The 22386-nt window shown below is 30.7% G+C and overlaps 1 protein-coding gene across 1 annotated transcript; it reads right to left on the bottom strand.

Moving 5' to 3' along the window:
• Positions 1-1055: 1055 nt before the first annotated feature.
• Positions 1056-22158, bottom strand: LOC131958394 (uncharacterized). Its single transcript, XM_059323402.1, has 11 exons — positions 22083-22158; positions 21493-21677; positions 11211-11283; positions 5115-5285; positions 4354-4478; positions 3914-4088; positions 2841-3056; positions 2538-2621; positions 2034-2342; positions 1556-1870; positions 1056-1333 (listed from the first exon to the last, which is right to left on the bottom strand). The coding sequence occupies exons 1-11, from the start codon at positions 22156-22158 to the stop codon at positions 1056-1058; spliced, it is 2007 nt and encodes a 668-aa protein (XP_059179385.1).
• Between the last annotated feature and the right edge of the window lie 228 nt (positions 22159-22386).

Here is a 22386-nt window from a genome sequence, read left to right as displayed (position 1 = left end):
ATACATATATATTTAATAACGTTTGTTTACACATAGACTGTATCTATACATTTCTTTCACTCACCAATTATTTTCTCGTGTACACTTGAGCAAATGTTTACCTGTAGTAGTCGTATAACATATTTTTTATGTTAAGTATTAATGTAATTATGTACTAAAGATTCAAGTGGATAAAAAACTAAAGAATTAGCAACCTACGTCTTAAGAGAATAAAAATAATGAAAGCAATACAGATGACACTTGCTAATACACCTCCGACAGCAGCTGCAATTACGTCAGTATAATTTGTTTTATTATCTACTGAAAAAAAATGCATTGATAGTAAATATCTTGATGACTTGTTTTTTGTAAAAACATAGTAACATTTTCAGCTGTGGGAAGTTTGTTAATGATGAAAAACTAACTGAGTAAGCTAATGTTGTTATCCCAAAGGGCAAAGCCCAGAATTTAAATATCATGATCATTAACCTATTTTATCAATATGTCAAGGTAATTTTATATAAATATGAATTAAATTGTTCGCCTACCTTGTATTAAAATAAAACTGTACCAGAGTCCATCCCCAATACCATTAGATAAGCTCAGTGTATAGTTTGTGAAGTCTTCTGTTGTTATATTGTATAGAGTTAAAGTTACCCTTCCATAAGGCAACACCATATTTTTATATTCAAAAGTATACATTTTGCTTACTAAGCCAAATATATATGTGTTGGAATTCTCGGTTTCCTTTCCGAATTCTATTTTATATAAAGAATAACTTATAGGATTGGGAAAACCAAAAACATCAATTTCAATTATCGCATTGTGTCCATACAACACCATAAAGGCTGAATTGTTATAAGCATTGTTACGCAGCTGTAATTGGCCTGGAAATTAAATATAAAAAATTATTAGTGTATTCAATAAAGCTAATTAAACGGTTATCAATGTATAATATAAAATACAAAATGCCTTTTATTTTTCATTTTCTTACTCTTGTGAAAATAATATTAAATGTCAATATTAAAGAACAGTTACGTTTTAACCAAAATAAAATTTAAAAAAAAACAGCATTTCTATGATTTTAACAAAAGTGGCTTACATAGAATATATACTATAAGTGACCTTTGATCTGCCTGTATAAATTCAGTGTTATGGGCTTTACATATGTATTCTCCACTATCCTCACAGTACATTCGTTTTGTTAGGTTGTGTACAGTTAATTCCCTTAAAATTTGAACAATGGGTGGTGGATTACTATCGACGATACATGAGAAAGTAACTTGAGTATTGTTTGAAACTGTGAGATTGTCAGTATTAGAATTTGCAGTAAATTGTTGTATTACCGCTTGATCTGTAAGATACAACATTTGTATAATTTATTATAATTATGAGAACTGAAACTTTAATTTTAGCAAGTATTATAATGTACACATACTTCGATTCTTAATAGCTGATGCATAGTTTTAAAGTACTGAACTATATTAAAGAGCCACTAGTTTCTAATAAATAACTTGACTCGATCTTAAGAAAAAGATAAAATTAAATAAATAAATAAATAAATAAATAAACGTACATGTAATATTAAGATTTGCACTGGATGTATTATTTGTGAAACAAGATGTTACATGCAAAGCTTTACAAGTACACCTTATGCCATTGAAAGTTCTGCTAACCTTTCTCAGTAACAAGCTGACACCACTGTTGTTTATCGTGGAGTTAGAGTAACTTTCTGTACACGACACGGTCATTGTGTAGCTGTTAGGGAATCCTCCCTCCACTTGACACATAATCTCCAGGCTAGAACCTTCTTTTATTGGACCAATCGTGCCACCACTTTCAATCAACTGTGACTTTCCCAATATTATATTAGGTGGTTTTGATGGCGGACCTGCAGGAAACAAATATTATTTATATAGGTTTTCAAATTGATCTATGATACTCGGCTTGTGCAACTAAATCTTATTGCGAAATTTGTGTTTACTAATACTTGAAAAATTAAAATAGTAAAGTCTATTATGTAATCATGAAAAATAAATGATATATCTAAATACCTGCAATAAAAATGGTTGCAGTTCCAACGTTTTCCAATTCATTAAAGATTGAGTTCATGGCCTTACACCTAAAGGTAAAATATCCGGAACTTTTCGGTTTGTATGATGATTTGTAAATGTAATGGGTAGAATTGTGATTTGTGTTCAAGACAAGCATTTCACCATTAAGTAGACTTATAGATACAGTCGGCTCAGGTGCCACACTTTGTTTAAAAATGGAACACATGAAGTTGACATTAATGCTACCAGTGCACGCGTCATACACAGACGAGCTGTCAGTTGTAAATAATGCAACATAATCCGGACCATCTGTAGATAAACAATAATGAACGCAATTCATATTATTTGGAGAAGATATGTCACCAAATATAGAAAGATAATACACATGCTACGCACATTGAAATTATACGTTTTTTAAAACTTTGGACACTTTTAATAGGTATGATATAATTTCATACATGATCGTTTATAAAGCTTTCCTTATTACACCATTACCATACGTACATGAATTTTGAACTGTAAAATCTAAGCCACCATCGTCTGTTCCTAAAGCCGAGTACGCCGTGCACGTATAGCTTTTGTTTGTATCTGGATGAATATAATTAAATAGTTTTAGAAAAAATATAATTCAATATTCTAACCGTTTTAATATTCACATTAAAAAATGTTAAGTCTTTGATTTCCTTTGATGATTGAATTATTGTATTATAAAAATGTAAGCCTAATACGGTTTTGAATCTATTTGAATATTACATTGTGTTTTACTAGGTATTTATTGCATCTCTTTTTAGCTAGATCTATACTTACTGCTATCGTTAAATCTCACTTGCAACGTAGCTGTATCACTAAGTTTGATGTTTTGTATTGCTGTGCCATTACTGTAGTACCACTGTAGACTTCCAGGTGGGTCTCCCTGAGTCTTGATATAACACGTACAGTTAGCCACGTCCCCTTGTTTGACGTAGCCTTTGGTTACATTTAAAATCTGCAAGCAATCTGCACTCAGAGATGCCTGCGGGAAAGCTGAAGATTTTTGAATATATACAATATGTATATATATATATATATATATATATATATATATATATATATATATATATATATATATATATATATATATATATATATATATATAGCTAGTGCTTAACACATCGTTTGCTCATAGTGTGGGCCTAATGTTTATAAAACGTATACACCCTTAGTTATAAAGGTGGAAGACTGGCTTTGCCTAACACGCAAGTTGCATAAAGATAACCATGCCACATTGTTGATATATCTCTGAATTTCCGATGTCGGTACATCAATATGTTTCACAATCATTAAAATAATACGCTGACTATTATGAGGGAGAGTAAGTAGTGTTTCTTTAAGACGACATTACTCGGAAGGTAGGGGGTGATGGTGGGGGGGGGGGGGGTGGACACTTGAAACATTCTGAAGGACGCATTTTATTTTCAGGGTTAGGGGGTTGAACACTGGATAAAGTATATATTTTATATATGCATTTTATATTTTTTAAACATCGTCCAGAGAAGGTGGGCTGTCTTGTTATTAAGATATGCCTAAACAATCTTCAAGACTAAGTACACTACACTATTCTTATAATGATTGCTGCATTTGACAGTATGAATTCCTATGTGCTGGAAACAGTACAACTAAAAATCTACTCTGTTTATTAATGATAAATACACATTTGAATACCATTAGTCTGTTTGCAACATCGCATGTGAAAAGAAAGGTAACCCTCGCTAATTTTTTATTCCAATGATGTTGTCAAATATTATAACATTTATTTTGGTACGTGTAAATTGCATTCATACTTCTCAAAATGTATTAAATAAACTTTTGTAACGGCATAATTAAAAATAGCATATTCTTACTTAGTGTTTTATTCAACCGTTGTTTAACGCCATATTTTTCCCCACCAGAAACATTAGGATAGACCAACATATCAATGAAGTTTATGCCTGGTTTTAAATTCACCACAGAAATATAGTCTTGACAAGTAATGACTCCTGTTGAGTTTGTCTCATTCACACAGGCGACTATTTTCTCCTGTAAAGCAAAAACATAGTACATTGATACACTAACCTTAACTATGACAATTTTGTAAATCAGATGTAAGCATGTTAAATGTGTAATATTCAACGTTTACTAAATTATAAATTAAAGCATTATCAATAGATTTTGAAATATTTATATTTAGAGCGATACGCGCAAAAAAAACCTATAAAACGAAATTTATTCATCGTTAAATATTTGAGTTTTTGCATCCGATGTGTATTCAATTTTAAGATAACTGGAAGATGTAAATACTTACAAACTGTAAAAATTTAAGCGACATTTTTGCCGAAGGATAGACTTTGCTAATACTACAAAAGATATAAATTTCGTTCTTGTCATTGACATTTCGTGGCTCGTTACATTGTAGTCCTTCTGGTTTGCCTGCAAGTTCAAAGGAAACAAACACATATTTTAGTTATACATAATCTCGAAATAAAACAATTATTTTTAGAAGTAAAAAAAAATATTGTGTAGAAGTAAGAATGTTAACTTACACATGCCATTAGATGATTTAAAACATTTAATGTTTTTATGATGTATTAATTTTTATAATCTAAAATATCTATACACGCGTTAACGATGCATTATTTTAAATGTATGAACATGTAAGTTTAATAATCGTGTGTTAATAAAAAAAAATATGGTTTTAAATTTAAATGCAAACAGTTTCCTAAACAGCGTTTTACAAAATACACTGTATAGACTGGGCTGTCGGTTACCGAATCACTTGGGGCAATAAATGACAAAAGACAAGAATGGGAAAATCAAACGTTGTGTCCCAACTGACCTACGGATTTAAGGACAATTGTTTGATTGATGGATTGATAGCGTAAAGACTAATAGTGTAGTTGGATTATCAAATTAGGAACTTCGCAAATTTAAATAATGTATCTACATTTTAATTAATTCAATTAGTTAACCTAACGTACTTTGCTAAGAAAAATGCATATTTTTTAAACTATCTGTATGGGAGTATAGATAGTTTCATATTATAGATCAATAATTTATCTTACTTACTGTAGAACTCTAAGGGATTGCAGACATTTACATAACGTTGAAAATCAATACTGCAAGCGTAATATGCATTCGGTCCCTGACGAACATTATACATAAGTAATGTACTAATAAACTTGTTGTTGGTGAATTCTATTTTTGCAGACAAGAGCCAATCAAATGATGTTCGACACCCTGTGTTTTTGTAGCATTCAGATACGATAACTTCGATAGAATTAATAAACTTATACCACGATATGCTATTATTAACTGCTGAATTGCTGCAGCTAATTGTGTGATTCGTTTCTATTTCAGCAGGTTCACATATAACATCAGTGCAATCTGTAAAATATAATATTATATATATATATATATATATATATATATATATATATATATATATATATATATATATATATATATATATATATACATATATATATATATATATATATATATATATATATATATATATATATATATATATATATATATATATAAACATATATATACTTTATTCAGATACGATTCCCATATACATCTGTTATTATTAGTAAAACGCTGAAGCCTTAAATTCCATTGAACAATAAAATACTTTAAAAAAAACTTTTTAAAAAACCACGTTTTTTTTTGTGGACTAAAAAGTAGAAAATAATTTTTTCTTTTGTGCTTCCTCGAGCTGTGCAGGTTCTTGTGATGACTGACAAAAAACGTTTTTTGAACCTGGGTTGTCGCGGCCACAACGCGAAGTACTAACCACTATACGATCACGGCCAGCGCGCTCACATCGATTGGGGCCGAAGTCTTGTCGGTATGTTTAGAAATCATGTCCTCGATTTTATGGTCCTTGGGGCGTAATTTACTTAAGCTAATTTAGGTATCTAATTGCTAGTTTTTATGATTGCATCTGAAATTGTTAGGCGAAAATAGCCTGCATTCCAAATTTCAGATCTCTAGAGCAATCAGAAGTGGGCTAATTTTCGTTGTCAATTTTAACAACAAACCCACAAACAAACAAACAAACGCGAAGCTGAGTTAAGAAAAACGTGTTAAAATATAATTATTTTATGAACAAATGCTTGATTTAATAAATATATTTTGTCATTTCGTTTCTTGTTATAAACCATTACTTTTAAATCAGTTAAATAATGTGTACTTACATGTTGTTAAGAATAGATTTATGAGAAATATGCTGAATAGTATTGTCTTGTCTGCTAGCATTCTCACACTTGATATAAGTTTCTAAATCCTAAATGAGGACACTTTTATTATATTTTTCCATATCAAAAAAATAAATCAAAATCAAAATGACCTTTGTATTATGAAACAGATTATTATTATTTTTCACACATTAAATTATCCAGATCTAATAAGTTTCGGGGTTGTTACAGCTAACTATTTAAAGACCTTACTATAACTTAAAATGTTGACCATAAAAAGTCAAGACGTTAAGCACAAAGATATTACTGTATAGCTATTTGATTTTTCTAAAGAATGGAAGACGTTCTTACTATAGCATGAGTGCCGTAAAGAAATGTATGTAGCGATCTAGTGTGCTGGAACATTAAAAGCCTTGTCTACTTGACCCAGATCGCACTGACTGGCGATATTGAAACTTACACATATTGTTAAATAGGCAAGTATTTATTCTACAACAATTACGTCGTCTGTAATCATGGTGTTTAATGCCTTGGGCTTCGCTCATTCTATGTGTATTCCTAGCGTGATTTATCTTTTAACTTACATGTGGTTTAAGAAAGTTTATTTACTGAGTTTGACTTCTTAATTTTAGTTTCGTAGTTATGGTTCATTGTTATTACTCACTTAATAAAAATAGGACGCCAGATAATGCTAAATAATACATTAAAACAATGGATTAATTATAACCAGCTTTCTTGATATAATAATGCGTGCTATCATATGACTAATCTAAGCATCTTATTCAATTTATTAATATTCAACCATACCTTCGAGCAACCGAGTTTTAAATTTCAAATGATTGAATAGCCACTTTGTTTACATCATAATCCATATTTGAAGTGTTGATCAACAAATAAATAAATCAATATTCCTCTAGTCTTTATGTGATTTTAGTTCGACTGATATATAACTTAGCAGTGTCACTTTAACTACACATGTATTCAACTTCATGTGTTAGAAGTAGACAAGGAAGTGAATTAATTAAAATTCTACTTACCTGAATAGACATATTTCCTACACAGCATAACACAAACACTTACGTTAAGTTTTGGGAATATATTCATTATAAGCTGTATGTGCTCAAGTATTGAATATAAAGTTATATTTTTCTGTATATATGATTCTTTCCATGGCAGTATTCTTTTAAACAGAAGGTTAAAATTTTTCTTTACAATTATTAAAAAAAAAATTCGTTGAATTACTATTTTTTGTTGTTGTACTATTTTAATATTTTATTTCATGATATAAATAACATTTGTTTTTAAAATGTCGGCATGCAAAAATATTAGATAATACTGTTCAGCGTAAAAGCGTGTTGTTTTCAACCTTGATTAAAATGTCAACCAGATAGTTAACACTCATCATAGAAGGACGGATAAATTCTCTAACACAAAAGATATATTAAGCATGGCAAAATCTCTATGATAAATTCCTCGTCATCTGTAAACCGTACTGCTACATTACGTACACAAAATCCTTTTTAATTAACTTCCTGGTTCAAAACGTCACTGCAGAATATATTTTCTACTGCAAAAATGGACCGCAGTTTTATGTAGGGCTTAATGTCTGCTTAAACATGTAGGCCTATACGTTTAGTAGGAACTCTTTGCAGAAACGTTCATTGCATACCGCTAAATGTATACGACGTGGTGTATATTTGTAGGAGTAGTAAAACGGTATTACTCTAATTAACTAGTGGATAATCGTCTAATATTTTATTTGCTATTTATCATGAGGTTACTGTACAGCAATATTGAGAAAACACAATGCAGCGACCGCCTAGGTATTAGGACGTAAAGCAGCGCTCTCGGAAACCCTAGATACACTACCATATGGACGACGATATGTAAACAGGACATTAACAGATGTATTATTATATTTCGTTTGATGTTTTTTTATATATGGTACGAAATGCAATTTTAAAATCACATGTTCTAGCTTTTAATTTAAAGTACAATTTATATTTTATACGGGACGGAGTGGTCGATAGTTGAGCTCCCGGGTTCTAACCCAAAAGTCCTGAGTTCGGATTGCGGGCACCGTCTCTGAATCCATGCAAATCTTCTGGGTACCTGACTCACGGTACGGAAACATAGGTGGATGCGCCTGCTGCTTCGCACATTATCCCCCTTTATCTGTAGTAATTAAAAAAAATATATTTGAAAATGAACTATTTCTGTCTCGTTTGCTTTGTGCACCCCCTCCCCTTCTCCGACATTTAACATCCAGTTTAGAGTTATTTTTTATGACTACTTATCTAATAGTTTTACCAACAAATATTGGCGGATATGATAATTTTACTGTTAGATTTAACGTCAAGTGTATTTTTTACGTTGAAATTATTATGTTGTTTAGTTAAATTATGTTGTTTAGTTATTTAAATATTACTGTAAATATATTTAAATCGAATACTGCAATGGGTTGTTTAGAAGCATAAATGATATTTACAATTTTGTGCGATTCAAAAACATCTCAAATATATACTATATTCTCTTATAATGAGAAATAAAATATTATTAGATTAAATGAAAACTACATGTATGTGTATCGTATAAATGTTGTAATATAAAATTTTAACTTTTATTTAAATTTTACAAACATTTAATTTAGGAAAATAAATTGAAATACAAGTTCTTGCTCTCAATACGTAATAAGTTTTCATCTAAAATTGGAAAAAAATTATGGCTGTTCTTCTTAAATAAATATCGAAACATATCAAACACACATTTTTAATGTTTTGATTGTCACTTATTTTAATATATTAACATGGTATTAAGTGTAATAGAAGCGCTCGCATTCTAGTTATCGTTTTAAAACTCAAGGAAAAAAAAATTCTACTTTTGTTTAACTTGTATTTTACACTATAAATAGAAATACTGTATTTTGTAATGTAAATTGTGTCTAAACCAATCAAATCTATCTAAAAATCCGTTAAGCTATTAAAAAATGAAGGAGGGAGACAATTCGATATAAACTGAAGAATAAAGAATAAATGTGTAAATATTGAGTTATTGTTCTTGACAGAATAACATGCAATAAATATGAAGTCATAGTTACATTCTTTTTTTAATATAAGCACTCCGTGTTTTTCTAATCAGTGGCGTAGCGAGGTCGGGTGTCAACCGGTGCGGTCATCCCCCCCCCAGAAGCGTAGCGACCCTTACCGGGGACAAACTTTCAAATTTTCGATTTGCACCCCCCACCCTCAAGTTTTCGATTTGCACCCCCACCCCTCAAACTTTCTATTTGCACCCCCCCCCTTAAATTTTTCTCTATATATTCTGCTATTTTTTGCCTTGGTGTCACCCCCCTAAATTGTGTCACCCGGTGCGGTCCGCACCCCCCGCCCCCCCCCCCCCCCCCCCCCCCCTCGCTACGCCCCTGTTGCTAATTATTGAGTTTCATTACAGTTCTTTTTAAACAGAGGGAGTATTTTATTACATTTGCCAAAACAAGCATAAATATGGGACTGGGCCCTCTTTATCAAAAGGTTCAAGTTGATTTTTGTTAGATAAAATTCATCAAGATACTCAGCACTCATTATAGACGAAAGTCAAAGTCTGGCCGGATGTAAATAAGAAGAAGAGTACAATGTATCGTTATAGCTTACAAAGTCACACAAACTATTTATTTCCTGGTTCAAACGTTCAGGGCAGTAAACCATACATGGATGTTAAACATTCAGCCGCTACATTTATATAGTGAATATACTTAGGAATAGTTAGTTTTGTTTCATTTCAAAGCAGTAGCGTCGAGTATTTATATGATCTGATTGTTAAGAATACTGAAGCGATGTTATATAGCGTTATATTATGCAAGAGGAAATATAGCAGACTTACAAACTTATTTAAATACAAAGATTGTGCTAGGTTGTAATAAATAAATAACGTTCACAAAACCTAAAGATTTGTAACCAGATGCTAGCACACACACACACACACACACACACACACATATATATATATATATATATATATATATATATATATATATACATACATACATACATATATATATATATTGCTTAGAACTAATTAGGGCAGGTTTTTAGAAAATGTTGATAGGACATTTGTTCTATTCATGTTACAGTCCTCCAAATCTAGGTAAATGTTGCAACTTTCTTTGATATTGGTTTTCCTCCAATGTTAGTTTTTAACTGAGGTACGTAGAAAAAAAAATTGCCTATGATAAATTATTATCATTTCGATGGTGTAGGTACTTGATTCACAGCTAACCTAGTTTGCAGTTTTTGCTGAATAAACACACGCGACGGTTTCTGGTAAACATTGTTTGAAATATTTTATGCTACGATCTTGTAAATTACAAAATACAAATGTTAGTGGATTGTTGAATTTACAGTTGAAATTAAATTCATTTCATCTTAGATGGCAGCAGATATTATTCATAAAGTATTATGTTTGTTGCTATGCGAAGTATACACGTATAATGTGTGTAAATAAATATAAATATGGTTGTGTAATATTAAAAACTTGAAGCAATATTTTTTTTTTTACTTTTTATTACTCAAATTGTTTGTATCAAAATACATATGTAACATTATTTGTATTTTCGAAATGCCATTCCATACACACTGGTAGGCTTGGTATACAAAATGTAAAAAGAACGATTCTTGACCTATTTCTTCAAGGTTGTTTTCCTGCCTTAAAACACACATAGTATTTGATTATGTTGCCTTTAAATCTTACTATTAAACAAGAGATGGTTCACTGTTGTGTAGACTTGTTTACTTAAATATCCTTCATCGCGCCTTTATTTAGCAGCAGGTATATAGGCTATTTATAGACACCATTTTAGACGCAAGGTGTTTGCTGGCAATAGGGCTGGTAATTAGGTCACCAACCAGATCTATGGCTCATACAGGTTTTATTGAGGCGTAGTACTGGTTGGTGACCTACTTACCAGCCCTATTACTTTTTCCTAGGTTGTTATCCTCAGATTTAGTGGAACAGCGGGCATCTTCGTAAAAAGCATCCTATTAAACAAAAATGAAAATTGTAAATTGATCTTATCAGCACCTTTATAATTGATATCTTTGTATTTTTGTCATATATTACACAAAACATACTATTTCTTTAAAATAAACATTTATATCTGAGTATCCTACTTTCTGGGCTCTACATTTTCATACAGTTTAACGATCATAAATCAATACAAACCGAAAAAGTAGGCCTACTATTTTGACAACAGCTTGCTACTTCTGTGATCCATAACCATGAAGTTAAAACAGATCAAATTTCGACTTAGGTTTGACAATATTTATAGAAATATATTACAGTTAATTCAACTTTGTTAAAAAAATTACTATTTGTTTGATTACAATATCTGATTGATTTATGACTAATTACAAAGTTGGAATATGTTGAAAACTACTGAAACTCAAACAACGGAAACTGTTTTGGGTTTGGGAAACCATTCTGAGACGTGTAATGCAATAGTTTTTAGATAAAGCCTCGACCTACTGGAAATATACACGCTACTCTGTACATACGTTAAATAAAGTACTAAATTACGGAGATTCCAAAGGACGATGTGTTATGTATTATTAACATAAAACCTATATTGAATTAATTTCTTTTTTATGAAGGTCTGCGTTGGTGTAATGAACATCAGGATATACAATATAATAGTCATAGATCAATAGTAACGGCCTAAAAATGTTCTATTTGTATATTTTATTTATACTAACCACCAGATTATATATATAAACAATAAACAAAAAATATAGCAGCTCAAAAATACAAATGCTAACTATACAGTCGAAATGTTTGGACCTTTATTTACCATATTTTACAAACTATTATTTAAAAGGTTGCTTTCATAACCTTACAAATAATACGCCTCGTACGTCCGAAGCCATTTTAAAGTTTTGCACATCTAATCATTATCGGATGAGAATGTTATTATTAACTAGAATACCCGTCATCCGTTGGATAACTGTGGGTTTCGGGGGTCATCCATCAAAAAACATCACGTCTGTCACTCAGTGGCATAGCGACCCTTCCCGGCGCCCGGGGACAAACTTTTCGATTTTAACACCCCCCCCCCCAAGATTTCGATTTTCAACCCCCCCCCCCCCCTCAAACTTTTGATGTGCACCCCCCCCCCACTCAAACTTTCCATTTGAACCCCACTCAACCTTTCAATTTATTTTTCCAAACCATTTTGGCGCCCCAACATATGTCGCCCCCCCCCCGCCCCCCCCTTCCCCCCTCCACATTTCCTTCCCCCCCCTGCCTCCCCTCCCCCGCCCCCCCCCTCCTCGCTACGCTACTGCAGTGTCACTTATCGTCACAAAAAAACAGACCCCACTTTCAAAAATTTATTTTTTATCTTTTAAAAACACCGAAAACACCGATTTCGGACTATCCCTTCATATACTGACGTCACAGGTGACCTACTCAACTCTACTTCACCTGCCCAGTGTCCCGCCAAGTCTCAGACAACATGTTTTTATCGTTTAAAAAACCATTCCAGCCGAGCATGTCTCTGACCACACTATCCTTTCATATGCTTAGGACAAAGAAACAGACAAACTCTACTTCACCAGCCCTGTATCCTACCAAGTTCAGATAGGCAACTTTATTATTTACATCTAAAAAAAAAATTGAAAAAAAAAAAATCATTGACGAATTGGTCTAGAACCTGTGCCACCCGCATGAGAGCCGACCTCACTACCAACTTAGCTATTTACTCGTGACATTACCAGTGAAGTTTTATACTATACTTTGAGTCTCCTTACGCGCATAGATCTAGATCTAACTCTAGTAGTAGTAACTTTCAAATTAAATTTTATCTTAAATTAGCCAAACAAAGATTTATATAAAATAAAGAAGGTCTGAAATTATCTAGATCTAGATAGAATTATCTAGATCTAGTCTAGATTCTACGACTCTTTTGCTTAAGTCTTCTTATGTTTAGTTTTTCTTGCTAGACCTAGAATCTAGATCTAATCATTAGCTACGCTTATAGGCCCGGAGCGAGCATTTCAAAATTACCATATTCCAAACAAAGATTTATATAAAATAATAAAGGTCTAAAATAGTTTAGTATATAGAAAATCATTATTATCTAAATCTAGATAGAAAATTATCTATATTTTAGATCTACGACTGAGCTATATCCAGAGTTTACATCTATAATTTTGCACACTTAGCGGTATAGAAGCCGCGTATGAATCTTAAGTTATGCAAATAGGCCCTGCATCCAGCATTTCCTAATTAGCATATTTCATAGCTATACAAACAAAGATTTATATAAAATAATAAAGGTCTAAAATAGTTTAGTATATAGAAACTCATTATTATCTAAATCTAGATAGAATTATCTATATTCTAGATTTACGACTGGTTTGCTAAAGTTTCGTTTTTTTATTGTATTAAAACTAATAAATCTTTGATTTGACCTAGATTTTTAGATTCTAGATTCTAGATCTAGATCTATAAATAACTTTCCTTCGACAGCTGATCTTTAGACCTAGAGAAATTTATTGTAAAACTAAATGAAAAGGACAGTTGAAAATTTATATAAGTGTTGGAACGTAATAAATACAGCAAACGGACGTATTGTTAAAGTTATGACCGACAGAAAAATAGATTTAGAACGCGTTAAACTTTTGAATGGGCCACAAAGTCTATGATGGAGTCCGCCAAAAAGTAAACACATCAAGGGACGTCACTATTCCCACAAAGTTTAGTCAATGTTTTAACATTTTAAAAAAAAATGGGTTACTCTACGTATGAATAAATCAATTAATTAATTAACGTCTTTAAATAAATTTGTGATTAACAGTCTGTCTGCATTAAAAAATTATTCTCTACCTACATACTATTTTACAGCTCTCCAGATAGAGTCGAACATATCACAATACTCGATCGGACAAACAAAAAAACAAATAAATATTCAAACATGTAAACAAACTTGACTTTTAGTAGTATATAGATTGTCTCTTTTGTATTAAGCAATAAATGGCTTCGTAAAGAAACCCCATAAACCCAGATGAGAAAAAGTGGCCCAGTCAATAACCCCGACAAAATTAATTTGAGAAAAGCCCTCACGACAAAAGGGTCTTCGACATATTGGCTTGAAATGATAAACGAGGTTTTGTTTTAATAATCTACAAAAACTATTGATATTAAATTTACAGAGTAAATGTCTTACCTACCCCTCATCTCCGCACACAACCCTCCTTATAAATATGAGCAAACAAGATCTTACCTTTTCTACAAATTACAACTGTAGTCACTGTAAAAAAAAATATTTATTATCATCAGATTTAAGCGTAATTAAAAAATAAAAATAAAGAAGAGGTTTAATATTAAGATTGCGATCATAATTTTATAAAAATAATAATGTAAAGACTATTTAAACCGAGTAATGATGTATATTCAATCACAAAGAGCATCATAAAAAAGGTTAATTTTTGGCAATATATCGTTTTAAATGTTAGAATTATATGAAACAAACTTGCCAATAACTACGACGATTATATACGATCCTAACACAATAATCGCTATAATTATTGTGACTGTTGGGTCTTTTTGTTCACTAGGTTGATCTGAGGATATATTTGTGGTATGGTAAACTCTAAATTATGCTTAATACACTAATAATATAACAAAATATACAGTAACACTTAATTTCAAAGGTTCTATGACTGTGATTCACTACATGTAAAAGCAAACTACAAAACAATTAGTCAGAGAACTTAAAGTTTTACAATATAAGAATTTATTATACTGTCATTAGAAATTATTAACATAATCCAATTGACGAAACTCATTTAAATAAATATTTTAAAAAATAATCTTTATCCCTATTTGTTTTAGATTTTGCTAAATAAACTCTACATTAATTGCATCCATAGAAGTGTCGGCAATAATTTTTCACAAAAAAAATACATAGATTGAGATTTAAATCCACTTTACTATACGTCAACTAAAAATAATATATTTCTTTTTTTTTAATTTTAAAATGTTTACTTTTGCCATCATTGGATTTATTGTGCATTAATGAGATAATAGACTTTATGAAAATTTTCAGAACTTATTTAGTAAAAAATTAACGTTTTTATATTTCACATTTGTAATCCAAATCGTATCATGAAAATTTTCTTCTTCTGGCAGATATACCATACTGCATAAAAATAAGTATGCGCATTCCATATAAATTTTTCAAAACCTTTTTTTTCATAACTTTATGTTTAATAAAAATAATAAAAATAAATGCAAATTTATAAGATGCATTTTGTTTTTGTTTATTTCAAAGAAAGAATTTTTTGTTTGTTTCATAAATAATGTAATTTCACAATAATTTTAATGTAACTACATAAACATCATAGAATAATACAAATAATATTATACTAATAGTATTAACAGTTTACACATGTGGACAATCTTAGAGCAGCCAATCAAGGCGTTTTTAAAGTTAAAAAATGTCATTTATTTACGTTCAAGCTGAGCAGAAATATAAGATTATATTATTTTATTTTAGAAACATTGCAATTTGCACTAATATAAGCAAAAAGCATCCAGTTGCTCAACGGTATGCAAATAAATATATGTATGTAAGAGTATATAATAAAAACATGAATAGGCATATATATATATATATATATATATATATATATATATATATATATATATATATATATATATATACATATGATGTATGTGCATTAGTGATTAAAATTGCCATCTAATTTTAAGGGTAGAAAAGCAAAAACTTTATGCTTTAAACCATGTTTACTGCTGTTTGGACAGAAATAATATTAAAATAGTATTTATAAAAGAAGGCGATCGTTGTAAAGCATTAGCATATCTAATGGATAAATAGCATGGCAAAAATCTTACTTTGCTGACAAATATTGAGGGAAACAAACTGCATTAGAAGAAGTGGATAACGGATTACATTTAAAAATATCAATTGACGCATATATTTTATAACGACTTTTTACCTAATCTATGAGAGTAAAATATGTGATGACAAAAATCATAAATCTCAAAAAGCAATGTAGAAGAAATAAGAGCAAATATCGTTTAAATATGTATGCGATTTGAAACTTGAAGTTTATAAAACACAATTACATAAAATACATTTAAATAAAATACAAATAATAGCAACTAGTTTTTATCAATTTTATTGAATTGAAATATATAAATAAATGCTAAATCTGTGTTGTAATTGCAACAAGGGACTTTTTTCCAAATATTTGCTTCTTTGTGAGCGTTTGTAATAATAATGATTTCATGTGGTTCCAGCTTAAAAGGTTTATGGGTGAGTAGGATGCTTAGACCAAGTTATCATGAGGCGGTTAATCGAACCAGATTGAGACGGGCTTCTCAAAATTTGATTGTGAATTTTATAAAGAACGATAGACTGACTGTTAATAACAATTTGACAAATAAAGCATATTGTTTCTGTAAACAAAGTTCGAAATTATAAAGTTAAGAAAGTCAATTAATGTAAATATAGACAAGACAATTTAGATACGACAGCATTTGACTGATAATAAATATTATATTCTAAAATGGTATATGGTATAGATAAAGACATAGATGGCTCGACCCTGATGCTTCTACACCATTTCGAGATATGTTACCATCGACCGTATTCTGATTTTAAACATAACAAAATACATTAAGATACATGCCAATAATAACACCAACCAGCACTAAATACTTTTAAAAGTTTGATACTACACATTACTAATTTTTTTCACAAGCATTTGCTGATAAGTATCATTAACATATTGATAATTAAAACAAGTAAAGTTCCCTTATGTAGAGATAGTGTGATCAGCACTATGCCCAGCCGCCTTTACTTTCCCTAACCTGAGTTTGGTACCCATTACCGTCGGGTGGACTCAGGGACGGTCTGCTCACTTGAACGCGGATTCAAACTCGAGACTTATGGGTTAGCACTCCAGCTCACTACCGCTAGACCACTCTGTCCTAATTTTGATGAAATAATATTATTGAAATCTACTTGTTATATTTTAGAAGACAAATTCAAAAGGTCCAATTACAGTAAAAAACATTATTAAATACTTTGAGTTCAAAACTTATTATATATATATATATATATATATATATATATATATATATATATATATATATATATATATATATATAATTCTCTTCTGGGAGACTCTAGAAAACAAGGTGTAACCGCGCTCCCTACCATCCGCATCCCTACATGGTCTGGTGAGCTTTGGTTCACGTTAAATGTTTACAAGCAGAGTTTAGTGACGACTACTAGGGGCAGATAATTTAGTTTGAAACGATTTTAAACGTAGGGGGGAGTAACTAAGTGGAGTTTACTGTAACGGAGGGGGGGGGGGGTATCGTCCTTAACGAGCTACTTATAGTGTTTTAAAGAAATATTTTCAGTGGCAGCGTTGGTACTATCGAATTCACAAATTATGAATTACTGAAAAGTAGAAAAAACAATAACTAAATAGCGGCGTATGATATGCCGCGGGTCGGCTCGTTGCAATAATTTGTCCTAGCTAAGAATAAATGCAGGCTGAACTTTGACACTAAAAGATGTCAAATTACTCAGTTCTGGTTGCATAGAAAAGTGTCATTTTATTTTTTTTAAAAATTAGTTGAAACTGTTTTCTTGATTATATCTCTTATCCCCCATAACTGTACTTATCAATTTGATATTTCTGCTTTAAACAAAAACACATATTAAAGAAGTTCAATCCCAGGACCCATTAAATCTACACATTAAGAAAACATAAAATTGTGTGCAATGGAAATACAACAAGAAATATATACTTGTTACTAATGGCCATTTTGAAACAGCTCCTAAAACCAAAACTACCAAAAATATCCTCGATATATCTCAGCGACCATCCATAAATGACGTCAATTTTTTTTGACGATTTTTACCTTCCCCCATCCCCTTCGTCACACATTGTCACAAAAAGCCAGACCTTACCCTAAAATGACGTCACACAACCCCCTAAAAATTGCAGTTGAATTTTTCTTAAAATGTTTTAAAATATTTTTTTTCCAAAATCTTGTCTGAACTCTGTCAACATAGTGTATTTTAATCAATTCCTATAACAATTTATTTTTAAAAAGTTCTCTAAAACGCGAAATAACGACTAAAATTCGTTTTCCAATATTGATTTTTTATGATGCAATAGTGTAATGTCACACCATCTGAACCCCCCCCCCCCCCCGCACCAATCACACACCGTTACAAAATTACAGACCCCGTTCCCCCTACGAGTGTGACGTCATTTATGGACGACCCCTCAGCTATATGATTCACGAGATAATTACGACAAATTATCAAACATTCTGTTAAATACATACGAGTAGAGACTAAAATTTATGCTGGCCAACACACAGTTACCAATGCTTAATTAATCAATGGTGTTTGTTAAACTAAGTGTGTGCATTGATTAAAGGTTCATACTCGCTGAATTCATTTTATTCTAAGAAGTGTGGGTTTTTGTGTCGTTAGTTGAAACGTGGCTGGATGGTATAATGGCATCAATGGTATTTACTATCTAAAGCGATATTCGTTTCCTAGATCTTAGTTTCACTTTAGAATTCCTGTATTTGGAAAACTTTGTTAAGTATGAGTTATCACTAATTATAACAGTAACAGTTCTTCACCCTAGCTGTTAAATAAGATGTTGAGAAATGTTTTTTTTTAAATTTCTATGCGTGAAACGTTGATACAGGGGTGGACTAATGTCAGTAAATCGATTACAAATATTGTTACATAACTATACAATTCAATATATCATATTGTTCATGTTTCCATCCAAAGATTTAGACTTGTTTTTCTTAACATTGCAACTTCAATAAATCCAAATAAGAGACATGTCTTTTTCCATGATTATAACTTTAGCTAATGACGTGCATGATGTATGTATTATGTAAAACAAAATAAATTTTTCATAAAAATCCATCAATACGCTTACCTACAGAAACATCACAGCTGTATGTCTTTTTATAATTACTGTTAGAGCAAAGCTGAAATAAAAAGATATAGGTTCCCGATTGTTTTGGTTGATAAGAAGCGCATGTATTCCCAGAAGCTAAGGTTGTTCCATTGAAAAATATTGTAGATGTGCATGAAATTCCAGTTGGACAACATGATGTTACATTGTCATTACTTCCCTCTGTTACTTTAAAATTACAGGAGGTGAGGTCTAGTGGCAAGGAGTTTAGTTTTAAGCTGTAAAAATTGTCATCTTTATCTGAAAACATTACAATATTTTAAAATGTAACTGTAATTTAATGTTCCTTTATATTTCAAAAAAACGATAATATTGTAGAGATAATGTAATGATAATGTAACGATAATGTAACGATAATGTAACGATAATGTAACGATAATGTAACGATAATGTAATGATAATGTAATGATAATGTAATAATAATGTAATGATAATGTAATGATAATGTAATGATAATGTAAATATAATGTAACGATAATGTAACGATAATGTAACGATAATGTAACGATAATGTAACGATAATGTAACGATAGTGTAACGATAATGTAACGATAATGTAACAATGATGTAACGATAATGAAACGATAATGAAACGATAATGTAACGATAATGTAACATAATGTAACGATAATGTAATGATAATGTAATGATAATGTAATGATAATGTAAATATAATGTAACGATAATGTAACGATAATGTAACCATAATGTAACGATAATGTAACGATAATGTAACGATAATGTAACGATAATGTAATGAAAATGTAATGATACTGTAATGATAATGTAATGATAATGTAATGATGATGTAATGATAATGTAATGATGATGTAATGATGATGTAATGATAATGTGATCAAAGTAATTGGTAAGAATGTTAACTGAAAGCTTACTAAATACACGTTGAAACCTCATTTCATCCGAAGAAACTTTAAGACGACCATCCTTATTAGACCATGAAAATTGACCTAAAACGTTACTGTATGTTACTGTAGCTGTGAAGTTTATTTTCAATTTGAATTCGTCGCCTGATTTTAAAGCACAAGAGCAGGTTGGTAGTGAGGAGGCACAGTTGTTCAAATACATGTTGCACTTCTGAAAACGATTAATGGAGATCAACTTAATGTAAACACAGTGTCATATTTACAATAATGAATTTTAACCTTTTTCAAATGTATTCTTATGTATGATACACTACATAGCGATACACCATTTTGACATTTTAAAAAAGTCTGAAATGATAAATCCACTTTGGGGACTTTTGTTTAAGGACGTTCCATAGTGTAATACACAATTTCGAATGGACAATATAACACTTCAAGACACACAGTCCACTCCACAAACCTTAATATAAATTCTATTGTTATTTCAATGGCGTTGTGTAGCGAGAATAACTTGAACCTGTTACACATTGTATAATATTTATTAGAAAAAAATGAAACGTGTAACAATTTAGAAAATTCATCAGACAATGCGAAAATTGGTAAAAAAATACACCTATTTTGCTTGAAAATTAAAATTAAATTATTAACACACACACACACACACACACATATATATATATATATATATATATATATATATATATATATATATATATATATATATATATATATATATATATATATATATATATATATATATATATAGCAACAATCAAGAGCTTTGTGAAATCGTTCAACGATACCGCAGGCACCCCACTACATAACTGTAACATTAAGTAATAGAAGAGATATTGTGATGGGATGGTATATTGTACTAAATCTATCCCTAAGAACCGGTGCTCTATTGTGTAGGCCATCCAAATGCCCTCCCTGCTCTGACCTATACCTGGTGGCTAGGCATTTTTTTTTCGGCAATCATATCCCTTCTTAAGCCGAGGCCACTGAAAAATGCGAGCTGTACTTCATCTGTCCCCTGTGCTTTCAGGTTTGAAATCTTTTACTTCTCAATGTAATATATTTTTTTGAAAGTGAGTGGAAATTGTAAAAGAAATTTTAAAAAAATTTCGGATTATAATTTCAGTTAAAGAAAACGAAGTGGATAAACAGTTTATGATAATACCCCAACGCCAGCAAAGGAGTTTATTAACACAAATGTGAATGCTAGTAGATATTACACCACCTACTAAAGGAAAAATATATAGAAATCAAGTATTAAAAATATGCTTAATACCTCCACGCTGATTCAAGAACTTACAGCAGAATAACTCCCACCATCTGGCTTGATTTCAAACGTCAATATCCTAGGCCATTCATTAGCATCTGTACCATTTAATAAAGCACTCCCAGTGAATATAAACCTATCTTCGTTTGCAATCAATCCTTCAGTACATTTGGAGACCGTTGAGTAGCTTCCTGCAGTAACCACTTGGCAGGAAACAGCTGAGTGGAAAAATAAAACGAATATTTATATAAATAAAAATGTCTACTCTATAATAGCCCATTTTCATTGTTATATAGACCTGTTGTATTTTTCGTTATGTTTTATCGTTCTTTATGTTTTAGGTTATGGGAAGATATCCGACGCAATATTTGCATGGTATGGAAAGCAACATGTAATAAACGTAAAGAAATAATGTGTTATTAAAAAAAATCATCGACTACAGGAAAATAAATGATTGAAAATTATATTTTGGAAAGTACTTTTTGTGGGTAGAATATTATTTTTTCAAATGGAAATATACATGTTTTACTAATCGTAGGATGTGAGATCAATGATACAATAATGTGGTTATAATGTTAAAGGATTCAGTATATTTTCCAAATATTTTTTTCTGGATACATTACCTGTAAAATTTAAAATGATCAGCATCAGCCATTGCCATAACTTCTCAGGCCCAAAGACTTTAAATGATAAATGCATACTAAATAGCTCACTTACAAAAAAGAAAAAAAAGTCAATGTTTTATGTTTTGTATAGTAATTTTAAAAAAAAGTTTGTTTTCAAATTAAACATTAACAAGCTTTAAACAAGTTTATATAGACACATTACATTTAATATTTAAGGCACTGGATTTTCATCTACTAGCAATTAAAACATTTCCGATTTCTTAAGTAATTTATCGAGAACAGCTATTAAATTTCTTCCTTA

This window comes from Physella acuta, unplaced genomic scaffold, assembly GCF_028476545.2.
Source record: "Physella acuta isolate Inbredline_101_S28 unplaced genomic scaffold, ASM2847654v3 ptg001325l, whole genome shotgun sequence".
Lineage (NCBI taxonomy): Eukaryota > Metazoa > Mollusca > Gastropoda > Physidae > Physella > Physella acuta.
Note: the sequence above shows the minus strand (reverse complement) of the source record. Positions and strands in the feature narration are given on the sequence as shown.